General features: G+C 37.2%; 1 protein-coding gene across 7 annotated transcripts in view; it reads left to right on the forward strand.

Moving 5' to 3' along the window:
- NRG3 (neuregulin 3) overlaps nt 1-15,213 on the forward strand; it is a 1,107,214-nt gene that overhangs the window by 467,458 nt on the left and 624,543 nt on the right. For all 7 annotated transcript variants that reach the window (XM_032259171.1, XM_032259175.1, XM_032259173.1 and 4 more), the window contains exon 2: nt 2,564-2,693. In XM_032259171.1, coding sequence (XP_032115062.1) covers nt 2,564-2,693 — 130 coding nt within the window. The remainder of the gene's footprint in view (nt 1-2,563; nt 2,694-15,213) is intronic.

The following is a 15,213-nucleotide window of genomic DNA, read 5'->3' on the forward strand; positions in this document are numbered from 1 at the left end:
GATTGTAATTGCTTTGCCATTGTGTTGCACTTGAAGTCTGTAGCTTGTTAAAACCACTGATTTTAAAATAAGGATCTCACTTTTTATGCTGTAGATTATGTTAATGAAAAACTGTTCTTAGGAGCATGATCAGTGAATATCAATAAATGGATAATAGAAATTAAAGGAGAAGTTAACTAACTGATCTTGAGTTAATATACTTCAGCAGCCAGAGTAGCAGTCAACTGTGCACCATTTCATATTGAATTTCTTGCTTAGAGCTCTTGAATTTTAAATATTTCCCATAGAGAGATTGATTCTGTATGACTGTTTGTCACATACTGTCTTGAATAACAGATCTTTACTATAGAGAATCTCCTGCAAGATGGAAAATATGTCTGTTTTACAGAGGCTTTATTTTGTGCCAAAGTATTAACAAGCAGATATTTTGAAATGGAAAACATAAGTTCTCATTGCAACACCAAGAAAAAGGACACCAATAGTGGTTATTTCAATGCCCATGGAATATGAGTAATATATGTGTGAGGGTCTGTGTGAGTCTGAAGGCGTTGCTTTTGCAATCTTTATCAATACTATAAAAAGTATACTAAATACTATAAAAAGTATACTAAAATGATAACATAAATGTTAAATTATATTTCACTTTTTGCTGTACAAAATGCAGTAAGTTTTGTAAAATTGTAAGGAGATTTTAATTATATCTTTCATTTATAGCATTTAATTGCTGATGTTAGAGAGATCAGATATTTTGAAGATATTTTTATGAGCACCAATTCTCATTAAGCCTCCTTGCCTGCCCTCAAGGACCTTACAGAGGAACGGAACAGATAAAACAAAGAAAGGATTACTTGCAGGGTTGAATGCAGTGATGACAGTGGTAAGAGGCACTGGGAGGCGCAAAATGAGATCATCTAAGTTCTGAGGGTTTCTGTGTGTCTTTAACTTAGAATGAAGGCCTGGGAAGAAGGGGCAATGTGCCAGTTCTTGGTATTTTGGGGAAATAGAACAATAGTTGAAAATTAAGTTGCATAAAGTTTTAGATTGCAAGAAGAGACCAGACAGATAAACATATAGATGGTCCATGCCCTGGTTTGCTCTACTATGGATTTTGAAGTTATTGCCCCAGGAGAGCCCCATGAGGATTTTTATATGTGGGAGAGACAGGGGTGAGTTTCCTTTTAAAATTTTCACTTTCCATCAGTTGTGACGATAAGCGGGGAAGAAGCACATTGTGACCTTAATTTACTGTCTTAGCCCATTTTCTATTGCTTTAACTGAATACCTGAAGCTGGGTGATTGATAAAGAAAATACATTTATTTCTTGCAGTTTTGGAGGCTGGGAAGTCCAAGGTCAAGGGGCTGCATCTGCTGAGGGCATTCTTGCTGGTGAGAGCTCTCTGCAAGCCCTTAGGCAGTGCAGGGCATCACATGGATGGGGGCAAGAGCATGCCAACTCAATCCTTCTTTCTCACATAGCCAACAGTTCCATCATGGGGGCCTCACCCTGATGACCTCATCTAATCCTAATTACGTCCCAAAGGCCCCACCTTTAAACATATGAATTTGAGGATTAAATTTCCAACACATGAAAGGGAATTTGGGAGACACATTCAAACAATAGAGGTTAATAAGCTGGTATAATGTGCCGTGCTGTTGAATATTATTATTAATCTAAATCTATGTAAAGGAAATTAAAAGCGTAAGCACTGAATAATTTATTCTTTGATTTTTGAAGTATATTTTTTCTTGAATGTTGTGGTAGAATTGGTACTAATAGTTTAGTTGCTTAAAACTCTAACTAGAATAATGTCTACATGTGGTAATAGAGTCTGTATCTTGTAGATAGCACATATTTATGGTTAATCTTGTATTTGGGATGCAGATATTGATATATAACTTAATTTGAGAATGTAAGTAATTATGATTTTAAAAATGCATGTTTAAGGTAATGCTAAAAAATGACAATAATTGGTCCTGTTAAATATTTACTAAAACATTCTTCATATTTGAGAATCTGTTTCAGAATTTAGAACATTTGCATTTTAATTACATAATAAAAGGAGAAAGGAAAGAATAATTGGCTTAGCTATTAGCCAATTATAGCTGTAACTGAAAAAAAATCCCCAAAACTGACATTGGATTCCACAGAACAGTTACAATATACGTTGATCAGATGTTTAATTATATTTGGCAGCAATAAAGGGAAGGGAATGTTGTTTCAGTCCTTGGTACAACATGTTTGTTAAAACTGAAATTAATGGGAGTGGATTTGGGGTGTTTAACTCAGGCTCATTCAGCTTTTAGTGTTTACATGTCCTCAAATGGGGCTTCTCCAGAGTGACTCCAATAGTTAAAATGTAGTGGAGAAATAAGACAATTGAATACAGTGGTTACAGCCAGCTGCATTTGGTCAGTACCATGGAGGTTTGGGGCTGTCTGTCTAGAGTCGCAGAGGTCAGACCCCATGAGAAGGTCTCCATACAGAGATCCAGGGCTAGTGACAGTAGTTGGTGGTGTCAGAATGTCCTGCTGACAGCATTTCCCTCTGTGACTTCCCTGACAGATACCACGACGTATTCCACAGAGCGATCTGAGCACTTCAAACCCTGCCGAGACAAGGACCTTGCATACTGTCTCAATGATGGCGAGTGCTTTGTGATCGAAACCCTGACCGGATCGCATAAACACTGTCGGTAAGCCACTGCGGCCACTGGTGGAAAGGGCAGGCCCTCTGCAAGGCCTGGGGGTGGAGGGTGTTAGCAGCGTCTGGAATGTGCTGTCTTGGATACACACAGTCCCATCATTTGAATATCGGAATTAGGAGTCTTTTTTTTTTGAGACGGAGTTTCGCTCTTGTTACCCAGGTTGGAGTGCAATGGCGCGATCTCGGCTCACCGCAACCTCCGCCTCCTGGGTTCAGGCAATTCTCCTGCCTCAACCTCCTGAGTAGCTGGGATTACAGGCACGCGCCACCATGCCCAGCTAATGTTTTGTATTTTTAGTAGAGACGGGGTTTCACCATGTTGACCAGGATGGTCTCCATCTCTTGACCTCGTGATCCACCCGCCTCGGCCTCCCAAAGTGCTGGGATTACAGGCGTGAGCCACCGCGCCCGGCCATCGGAATTGGGAGTCTTAATATGGGAAGGGCAAGGCTCCTGTCTTCAGCATTTGAAGAAGACAAAACGGAAGCAAAGTAGTTATGGTTTAAGTTTTACCTGACCAAGCAAAGAAAGATTTACTTTTAGATCTGCCAAATTAATGGAAATAATTATTTACACACTTTAGAAGCATATATTTATGATGTGGAACATAGGCATATATCCTAGTACTCAGAAATAAACTGTTCTTGATAACCTACAGACTATAGCAGTAGAAGCAAACTGCTCATCTAAGATCTGGAATCTCAGCATTTATTGTGAACTAACCCCAGAGACTTTGTGTCCAGAGAAAACTGCATTTTATTTTGTTTCTACCCTCCTTTATTAATTTTGGTACTTTTTCTTAACACCTCTGATGAAACACTCTCCAGCAAGATGTTGTAAATGAAATCGTAGTCCTGTTATAGCCTAGGTAGAGAACTACTTGGGGAAAACTCCCAGTAGAGATCGGGAAGGTGTTTAATTGGTTTTTAGAGACATAAGGTTATATAACAGCTACAAATAAAAACAAGAGGGGATAAAGAGTGCACTTGTAGACACTGTAGCTTTAAGGCTCAGTAGAAGATTCAAATTAACATCTGAAAAATATTTCTTACCATGCTTTCATTTCCAGAAGTACCCTGGTAATTTGTTTTTGTCACTGTATATGCATCAGTGATCATATATCCACACCCCTTTCCTTCTCTTTATTTACTCTTCTCATATGACACAGTTATTAAATTAATTATTCGGAATCGTGAAGCATGGAAAATTATGACTTTTTCTTATTACTATTCTAAAACTCTATTCTCATGTTGTTTCACTAAGATAATGTAGAGAAGGATATCGTATAGTTACGAACTTAGAACATGCCATGGCAGTAGCAGCTGCCTGGTTCCAAGAGCCAGCTTTAGTCCACAGGGAAGATGTATTGCCACACTGGGCAATGGCACAGGTTTGGAAGAACAGATACATGGTATAGTAGGAGGGCTCTGTAAAAGTTACCGTATGTCCTGTGCCAGGACAAATAGAACTGTGACCTTTCCTCACCCCAACATGTGGTGTTCATAGGATTTTGGCAGTGCCATTTCATTTGCCCTAGTTGCAAAATGTACAACGTGTTCCTATGCTCTGCAAACCTAGGTTGGGAAAGAAGGGGAGTGGGGATTATTTCCCTCCACATTCCTCCTGTCTCATATTTATTGTGACTGGGCACGTATGGATAGGAAGCACACAAGTGACATTAAGATGTTAAGGGGAAATCCAGGAATGAGCTACCATACCTTCAAAGCATGTTGTGTATGCAAGCTGTTTTAGATCCTCAACCATGTTGCAGTTACCTTGGCTAATCTAATGGGATTATCATGTGGAAGTGAGCAATGCAATCAATTATGTTTGAATTCCTAATCAATTGAAGAAGGGGTGTTATCAGCAGCATTAGCTAAAGCAGTGGCTTTCTTTGATGGCGTTTTACCTGGAGGAGGGATCAGATCAGGTCTCACCACAGTATGCAGGCTGAGATGATTCATCTTTTCCAAAACCGTGACTATCAAGAGAACAAAGTAATTGTTCTTTTTCAGCATATGGTCATGCTGTATTCTTCATTACTTCATGAGTGTATTAATTTGCTAGCACTGCTGTGCTACAGACTGGGTGGCTTCACTATGGAAATTTATTTTCTCACAGTCCTGAAGGTCAGAAGTTCAAGATCAAGGTGTCAGAAGAGTTTATTCCTTTTGAGGCCTATCTCCTTGGCTTGTAGATGGTCAAGGAAATGTGTGTTCTCATCATGTTTCCTCTGTAAGTGTATGTATCTTAAATTTTCTCTAAGGACATCAGCCATATTAGATTAGAGCATAGCCTAATGACCTTATTTTAACTTCATTAATTCTGTAAAGACCTTTCTCCTAATATGGTCACATTCTGAGGAACTACTTCATGTAGGGATTTTAAATTTTGTAGATAAATTCAGTGTATAACAATGAGTCTTACGTCCATAAAAGAAAAATGATCTGCTTTTGTGCATAAGCATGTACATGTCTAATTTTTGTAACACACATAAGCAGATATTTTTCTACAGTTCAACTGAAATGATGTGCTTATATATAATTTTGGCCTTCTGTCTTCATATTTCTTGCATATTTCAGTACAGACAACCGGTTATTTAACACAGATGTACCACATAGCTAATAATGACAAAAGACTAGCCTAAGACAAAATTGGAACTCAAGTAGGTTAATAGAAGCCTATAAATCTCCTACTAGTGTGTATGAATAAATCACACATCACATGTGCCTGCTATTCATCTCTCAAGCTTTGCTGTGAATAAAAAGGCTTATGTTCCTGCATCAGCCACTTCTAAAAATTCCAATGTAGTTATTAATAATGTGCCATTTTGTACAGCACTCTATTTAAATAGTATGTTTCAGCCATTCTTCTCCTATTCAACAGATGTTTACTGAGCACCTCCTATCACTAAGATACTGTTGATTAAATACATACAGAAATGAATTTAAAAATTAAATGGTACAGTGCTTTGTAATGTGTGTGGAGTAAGTAAAATAATTAATCATTTGGAAACTTAAAAAAGCAAAATACTTCAGAGTGACTGACATGCTACCAGGGGTATCTTTATGACACTGTAGTTACTGGAGTCTGTTTCAAGTTAAATAAGATGCCATTTAATAGATCTGAGCAGCAGTATAAAGGCTTGTGCATGACCCTAGCTTCTTCAATAGTTTATTTTTATATGTCTCAAAAGATTAGACATCTAAAGCTGAAAGAAATTAAAATTATATTTCCTAGATTTTTTTTAAAAAAACATTGCAATCCTATAATAGACTACATCAAATATTTTTTCTATGTTGCGAAAATAGAACATGCTCTGACACATTTCTTTTTTCTTCACAAGGAAGAATAGGAACAAAACTACCAAACTATTTGTGATAGAAATCCTGAAAGTACATGCTCAAAAAAAAAGACAATAGTAATCTAAGAAAAGGGAGGAGTTGAAAGTGGGCAGACTCATTTGTTTGTAATTTTCTTATTCTAGTTCTTCAAGAAACATTTGTGGTATCAATACTTAGAAACTTTAAAACAATTTAATAAAAAATATTGCAGGAATACCAAAGTCCTAAAAATAATTGACAGAAGGATTTTTAAAGAACAAGAAATAAATAGAGAAATTTGATTTTCCTAAATTCAAAATATTATTTATTTATATGTGTGTGTGTGTGTGTGTGTGTGTGTGTGTGTGTGTGTGTGCGCTCATGTGTGTATTTTTATAAAAACTTTTCTGAGAGGGAGTCTTGCTCTGTCACTCAGGTTGGAGTACAGTGGTGTGATCTTGGCTCACTGTGGCCTCAATCTCCTGGACTCAGGCCATCCTCTCTACCCAGCCTCCTGAGTAGTTGAGACTACAGACGCTCACCACCGTGTCCAGATAATTTTTGTATTTTTCTGTGTAGAGACGGGTCTCACTAGGTTGCCCAGGTTGGTCTCCAACTCCTGGCCTCAAGCAATCCTCCTGCCTCGGCTTCCTAAAATGTTGGGCTTATCATGCCCAGCCTCAAAATATAATGCCACAGACCATCCCCAGGCTAATTAGTGAAAACAGAGTCTGATATATTGTGGGACTTAGTATAGGACAAGGATTGATTCATAAACCATAGGAAAATGAGGGACTGATTGTTCAATCAATGATTGACTATCAGGTAAATAGAATCAGAAGTGTATGTTGACCCCTCTTTCTACACCAAAAGTGTACTAATGATTTCAAAAGTTAATGTAATAAACAAATAAAGCCTAAGAAAAATAATCGATAAAATTACATATTTATTTATGTCAGCAATTGTAAGGACCTTGTGAGCAAATAAAAGCAATGGAAGGCAAAAATTAACAACTTTGACACAGCATTACTTTTTATCTGAATATCATAAATCAGAAACAAAATTAAAAGACAAACTATGAGGAAACTGAATAACAAATACGGAAAAGAATTAAAATCCTGAAGAAGTCTTTAAATCAAAGGGTAACATTAAAATAAAATCTCAATAGGGAAATGGACAAAGGGGTGTAACATAATCTTCCTAAAAAGAAATACAGATAAACAATAAACAAATATTAGCCTCACAAATAAATGCAAATTAGGTATTTTTTTATCCCATCCTTCATTTAAAGATTTTTAAAAGTGAATACTGTACCCCGTTTGGTGAGGGAGCTGTGAAAACACGTGTCCTCAAATACTACTTGAGTGAGTGTACTTTGTTAAAGATTTTTTTGTAGGAAATATTTTAGTATGTTTTAAAAACCTTATGGGGTTTCTAAGAATCCAGCCTATAGACATGTTTGTGAATATTTATTTGTTGGGATGCTCACCAACGTTTTATCTGTAATAGCAACAATTTTTAACAAGTCTGAAATTGTGAATTTAAATGTCTATATAAATTAGACTATATTTGTACATTAGATAAATTTTCAGAGTGTTTTGAGAATATTAAATGGTCATTATGTCATGTTATGTATAAAAATTTAATATGAAATTGCAAATTTGAATATATAGTAGAATCCTAATTCAGAAAAAAAAACAAAAAACAAAAACCTAAACTAAAAACTCTGAGAGTTTATAACTATTTTCTTCTTTCAAATTAGTGAATTTTCTAAGGTCTCTATATTACATGTATATTTCATTTGTGTAATACCTGGTTAAGACAGTTGACTCTTGCCTGTAGTCTTTCCATTAAGAAATATAGATAGTGATCCTGTGTCTGTGAAATCAAGGTCATTATAATTTACTATGAAGCTGAGAAGAGAACTTTCAATTAAGTGCTCCCAGATTAAACACTATTAAGTCTATTGGAATGTGTCTGCTCCTTCTTTTATTAATAATTCAGTGTTACTTTTTATAGTAATTCTTTATCATGTTGAAGTCATGTTTTGAAAACATTAAAAACACTGGATTTAATAAAAGGGCAATACACTCTACAGAAATGAAGTGGGATAAGGAGGAAAACAAGGCACCAGAAACACTTTGAATCGAAATAATCTGAATAAAAGCAGAGTATTCTATGATCTTTTCATTTTCATGCCATTTCTAGAAATTTTAAAAATTTTGGAAATGGTGCTATGTATAATATATTGCGCTATAGGGAAAAGAGGCAGCCATTGTAATTGCAAAGATTGCTACACATTTGAATGGACCAAATGTCTTTTAAGGCCATATTCAAGTTAAAGGGATGTGTCTCTTCTGAATTGAAGCTCATTAAATTTTTCAGCAGCCTTCCTGCAAAAATGGATTTTCAAAACTTTGGAAAGGATAGCATTTGGGCTGAATTTGACTTGTAGTGACCATTTTGGAAATCAAGCAATTCATTTGAAGATACTTGAAGCACTTGAAATATGGAATTGCTAGAAAAAGAATAAGGCAGTTCAATAGCAACCATTGCCCGGGTTTATACGTTGGTAACAGAACTGATGGCCTGTGTAACAATCTGACTAATATCCTGATAGAGTTGGGGAGTGGGGGCAGCCATTGGCAAGGGGGAAGGGAACCCTAAAAATAGTTTTTTCTTTCTATTATGACTGGCTCTCTCTGTGGAGATTTTGAAATAAAAGCTTCCATTTTAACAGACTTGATTGGTCACTGTGTAACGACATTTCTACGATGTAATATATAAAATTAAATGACCATCCCAGTTAGTGCTTTGCTTCGTCACTTTGGAGGTCCATTAGCTCTTCCATTCAGTGAGGGTCCTCTTTATCAAATGGTTCTCCAGTAAGTGCTCTGAGAGCAGCAGATAATGATTCCCTGTGGTTGAAGCAAGTCAGAATGAAAATGGAGTTTTGGCATACATCCTTGAACTCCATTGACAGGAGGGAATGAAGGCTAAAATATCTATAAATCCAGGCCAAGGAGCAGAGTCCCTGCAGAACGGTGTTAATAACAAGGTGAAGAACCTTAGAAGAATTTTTAAGTTCATCAAAGAAATGTTCATGAGAATGTTTGCTATAGCCCAAACATAATTTTAGTAATTTGCAATAGCCATGTTGATAACAGGTGATCTACCAATTGAGTTTGACAAGAGGAAATGAGCAAAGTTGTAATGATTCTTTTCTGTGGACATAGTTTGTCATGACTGTCTTATAAATTTACCAAGTAAGCAAACAACAGCACAATGAACATAATTTTGTAATTCCATGATGCTTAAGTAGTGGTTTACCTCTTCTAGCTTGACCTCTTTGTATTACAGCCCAGCTGGTATACTTAAAGGCTTATTTAAGTATCATGCAAAAGACCAGGAAAGCACATCCAATCAACACATCATTTAGTTATTAGCCAAAGATTACCTTATTTTCTTCTGTGATTGGGATTTAGTTATTAGCCAAAGATTACCTTATGTTTTCTTCTGTGAAAAGAATTAGGAGGAAATGGTGTTTTCTAAGGAGGTCATTATGATTTGTGTTTTCTTCTGTATCCAAGAATTGACACAAATTTGTTTATTTAAAATACCTTCCTTGTGTGAGTTGGGGTAAGATATACAGGAGGCAAATGTGAGTGTTGAAAGCTGAGAGACCTGAGGTCAAAATTCTACTCAGCTTTGTATTGGTTCTGTGGTTTTTTTGCAAGTCATTTAATCAGAACCTACAATACTTAATTTTGTTTCAGATAGCGTAATACTTGCCCTGAAAGGTTGATGCAGGAATTGAAAGCAATATATAGAAAACGATGAATGCATAATACATACTATGTATATATATGTTAGCTCTTTCTTCTTTCTCCTTTATGCTCATATTGAAGCCAAGGAAAAGCATGTTGCAAAAATCTTGTGAGAGAAATTGTACAGGTATCATCTGCCTTATTTAATTAATAGGAGACTTTGGTTTAAAAGTGGGAAGTGGCATGCCAGAGAATTCCTGTGTACTGTGTAATCTCAGGATTCAGAACCCCTGTTGCTAGTTTTGATATTTTGACAAATTAGTAATTTTCTATTATTTGTTACATTCTGCAGGCATTTCTTGTTTTTCCCAGTTTTTTTTTTCCTTAATGACTCTTCATAGATTTAAAGGAAATATTGTTTTTCTTTTCCTACTTAATCAATGTAACAGGCCATAATTGTGTTATTAACATGCCATTGATATTGATTTCACAGTTCTGTGAAATAGTACAATAGCCTGTTGACTTTTTTGCAGAAAAGAAAAATACACTTCCATGTGAAAATGTACACACTGAGAATTTTAGATTTTACTTGTGGAAAATATATGATTAAAAACAATAAAGTGGTTTAGTTTTTTCTTAATTCTTTCCCAAAATAGTTTTCTGAAAGTTTGGCTATCTGTATACTTCAGTGATTAAAATATGTAGGTACTAAAATCAATTCTTAATGGCCTAAGATAAAAACAATCTCATTTATGAAAGCCTGCAGAAAATAATAAAAGCAGAATATTTTTAAATGTGGGGCATGTTAGCAGTGAATATGGAACCCAAGGTAATCAAGGCATGTTCAACTCTACCTAGATAGTGTCAGATCTCTGGCAGTTGCTACATTGCTTTGGATATGTAGCTTTTAGCTGCTCTCCTTTGTAAGGCTTAATACTTGTTTATGTATAAGTATTCAATCTCATACACACACACAGACATGCACACACTCTTTTTGTTTGCTCCCATGATGATTTATTTACCAACTGTAAAATGGGGATGATGATAACTGTCCTTCCTGGCAGTCATTGAATCATAATATATATGAATGTCAATTGGAAGTTGTAAAATGTCATATAAATGCAAGGTATTGAAACTGTGCAAAGCCTAAAATTACCTAATTGATTTTGGTCTGTCCCTTATCCCTTATAATGAGAATGCTAGCAACTAAAGCACCTTGAAAATTACTGGAGTGTTTTTATAGCCAATAGACTCCAGAATTTATATAGAACTTTATCAAACTTTCTTTGTACTAGTCTGATTATTTAAAGAAGATCTCACTATATAATGATGTCTTTAAAATATTTAATTTAAAAAGAATAAATAAAAATATTTTTATTTCCTTTCAGATTCTTTAAAAAGTGCTGTCTTTTTGTCTTCTGCTTTTCCTAATAATTCTTATTTGGTCTGGCTGGTTGGACTCAATGCTCCACTGCTACTAGTAGACAAATTATACATATTCTTAACCGAACATGGTGGTTCATGCCTGTAATCACAGAACTTTGGGAGGCTGAGGTGGGCAGATCACCTGACGTGAGGAGTTGAAGACCAGCCTGGCCAACATGGTGAAACCCTGTCTTTACTAAAAACACAAAAAAATTAGCCATGCATGGTGGTGCCTGCCTGTAATCCCAGCTACTTGCAAGGCTGATGCATGAGAATCACTTGAACCCAGAAGGTGAAGATCGCAAAGTTGCAGTGAACCGAGATAGTGCCACTGCACTCCAGCCTGGGTGACAGAGTGAGACTCCAGCTAAAAAAAATAAATAAATAAAATTATGGATATTCTCTGTGATTCAGTTTTCTTATCTGTTAAGTGGGAAAAATAATATGACTTCCCAGGATTCTTTGAGGCTCGAGATAGGTAAAGTAGAGGTGCCTGGTATTGAGTAAACACAGTGAATTTAGTTAGGTAAATGGAGTATAATATAGTAAGTTAGAGGTTTTGTTATTTTATCTGCACAACTTTGTTGACAAATCAAAGTACTGGTATCACAGCTCCTTAATAGGTACTCAGAGTCTTCCAGCACAGTGAGCCTCGTGCACAGAGTGCAATTTAGATTCACTAATGGGAGTAAAAGAAAACAGGCACAGATACATTATTTAATACACAATAATACCGGATCTTGTGCGAGAATACATTTTAGAATCAAGGATCATTGTAGTTATTCAAGTTGTAAACTTAAATGACATGCAGAAATAGGAGGCCACCTTTTGTTAGGGGAATGCTTCCTTTTGACAGTTTCTGAAGAAAAAACATAGGTAAAACACCCTTTCCCCCTACTGTTTAGGGCATTCCTGCTGTCGACCCTTTAGATGCACTTCCGGCAGCTATCCTTGGAGCTGCCTCACTGGGCACCTGCTTCCTGCCTGAGAGATTCCCCATCTTGTGCAGGATGGAGCAGTCTGGAAGCTCCCCCCATGCAGACAGAGCAGAGAGCGAATGATGTAATATTTTGTATTCCGGATAAAATGATGCTTTTTAAGTGGATTATTTCACCAAATTTATTTTAAAAATTAAGAACATATCCATAAATATTATTTTAGCCAGAGATGATCTATCACTACAAATGTGAACATTAACTGGTACCACAGACACTGCTGTGCAAGCTTCTTGGGCAAATATTTCAGTAAAACCTTCTCAAAACAGGGTAATGATGGCTCAGCTGTTCTGTAGACTCTACAGAGGCAGTGAGGGAATTTGCTGTGATCTTCTGTTGTCTGCCCATCTCTGGGGATTTTGAGAGGATTCTTGCTCCAGCCTAAATTTCACAGCTTCAGGCAACGGGTTCCTGAACATGCTATTTCTTTCCAATTCACTTTGGTCTGAGCATCATTTAGGGCCAAATCACAATTTTTATGCATAAACCAAAATGCCAGTGTTTGTACCAGACTAGACAGGCTGACACCAGATTCTACATGCTTAGCCTCCAAACTAAACTCTCTTCTTTATTGTCCCAGTGGTTTAGGAATTCAAAATGCATGAAAATAAGATGTTTAAACTCTGGCTTTATATACACTATTTACTTTTAGAGATAGGGCCTTGCTCTGTTGCTCAGGATGGAGTGCTGTGGTACAATCATGACTCACTGCAGCCTCAGCCTCCAGGGCTCAAGTCATCCTCCCTCCTCAGCCTCCCAAGTCTCTGGGACTACAGGTGCACACCCTCATGCCTGGCTAATTTTTAAAAAGTCTTTGTACTGGTGGGGTCTCAGTATGTTGCCCAGGCTGGTCACAAACTCCTGGCCTCAAGTGATCCTCCTGCCTTGGCTTCCCAAAGTGCTGGGATTATAGGTATGAACCACTGTGCCTGGTTTAGCTCCCAAAAGTTTTCAGGCACAATGGGAAGTTTTAATAACTTTCTCGGTAAAATAAGCATAATCCAAGGATGTTCCATGATGAATATGACATATAGTTACCCTACTTATAATTTGATGACACTCAAATTTATAGAAAAGCAAGACTATCATATACTATGTGGGTTTTTCTTAATGTAACTTTCATGAGAACGTACAACCTCTGTATTGTTAACCACGCTTCCCAGAAACCAGCTGAGAGTTTTCTGAGTCACTAAGTACTAGCAAGCTTTGGATGATAATGAAACGGGAGAGTTCCCTGATATATGTGTGATAGGGGTGTGGCTCGCCTGTTTGGTCTCCCCACAGCTGAAACCACTGAAGGAAGTGGGAGCATGTAGACAGACAGGCAGTGCAGAGGCTGGGGCAAGTGCTGTGGCTCCACAGTAGTGTCTAGAGGTGGATGCCTGCAACCCTCCATGTTACAAAGCTCTTTCAGTTTTGCTGTCTGCAGATGGCTTGAGTGTTAATCAGCTAGGTGGACCCTCTGCCTTGTCTCAAGGGCAGAGGGCCAGTGTGACATCCTTCTGTATTCCAGGCTCTTGCCCAGTGGCCCAAAAGAATTGGATCACACGCAGGCTCGAAGGATGAGTGTAGAGTTTTACTGAATGGTGGAGGTGGCTCACAGAGAGATGAATGGGGAGCTGGAAGTGGGGATGGAGTGGGAAAATGATCTTCCCCTGAACTGGGACTGCTCAGTGGCCAGACTCCTCCAACCATCCCCTGCTGAACTCCCCTTGGTGTCCAGACATCTCTCTTTGTCCTGTCATTCCACCATTGCTAGTCTGCTGGTCTGCTCTGGAGCTTGGGGTTCAGGGTTTATATGAGGGCAGGATAGGGGCATGGTGAGCTAAAAGGCAACTTTTTGGGTATGAAACAGAAATGCCTATTTTCGTTTGGGGCCATGGGTATCCAGGCATAAAGGGGGGGCCTTTACCAGGGAACCACCCTCTTCTACACACTATTTTTCCATTTCCTGTGTGTATCAATAAGGTAGAACAGAGTATCCTAGAACTCATTCCCTTCACTGTACCCCAACGCTGTGGGACTGGATGCTAGCATCCAACTACTATTTTATTTAGTTACCTATGTACCTGCATATTACTTGAGAAAAATAAAAAAAATGAAAAGAGGACCAAGCATTCCTTGTTTTATGGAAAAAAAGCCAAAGGCAGTGTTTCCAAAGTTTATCTTGGAATGGATATCTACAAATATGTTTATTTTTTTAAAGATCACAGCTATTCTGGTGGTTTTATGAATATTAGGAAAATATTTCTAGTAGAGGCAGCTTAAAACAAAATCTGCCTCACACATACACATGTTCACACACATGCATATACATACAGTCAGGTATCTGACATTATGCGAGACACTGAGATTTGGTGGCAAATGAGACCAAAAGTTCCTTCCTGTAAATAACTTGACGTAAGAGCACGGGGAAGTCAATAGAATCTAGTGTGAAAGGGACCACAATGGGCAGGCCCTGGCCATACTGGGCAGCGAAGCTCCTACTTGGAATAATGGGGACATGCATCCTAGGCGAGTAAACTGAGAAAAATATCTTCCTCAAGTATATAGAATCCCTCATACACGTTTTATCAAATAAGAAATTAAGGATAAAGTTAAAGGAATTTAAAAAATGAAAGTATTACACCTGGTTTGGGGAATATATTTTTAGAAATATACATGACATATGTGAGTGCTATAGAATGACAATTTTTGTTCTATTTTATGTACACCCAGAAATAAATGGGAATTTAATACATTCTTTTATCATTCTGCCAATGTTTATTAAGCATTTTCAATGTTCCAAGTCCACTGTAAAGTGGTAAGAATATAGTGATGAATGTTCTCAGAAAAACTCATAAGAGAGGGGTTGAGATGGGTATTTTCTAGTTCAATTCAATATGACAAGTTCTGTGATAGATATGAGCTATGCTCATTGTCTCAGTCGGATTTGTGTTGCATTAAAGGAATACCTGAGGCTGGGTAATTTATATAGAAAAAAAGTTTCTTTGGCTTGT

Source organism: Sapajus apella, unplaced genomic scaffold, assembly GCF_009761245.1.
Source record: "Sapajus apella isolate SASKATOON/1434 unplaced genomic scaffold, GSC_monkey_1.0 scaffold107, whole genome shotgun sequence".
NCBI lineage: Eukaryota > Metazoa > Chordata > Mammalia > Primates > Cebidae > Sapajus > Sapajus apella.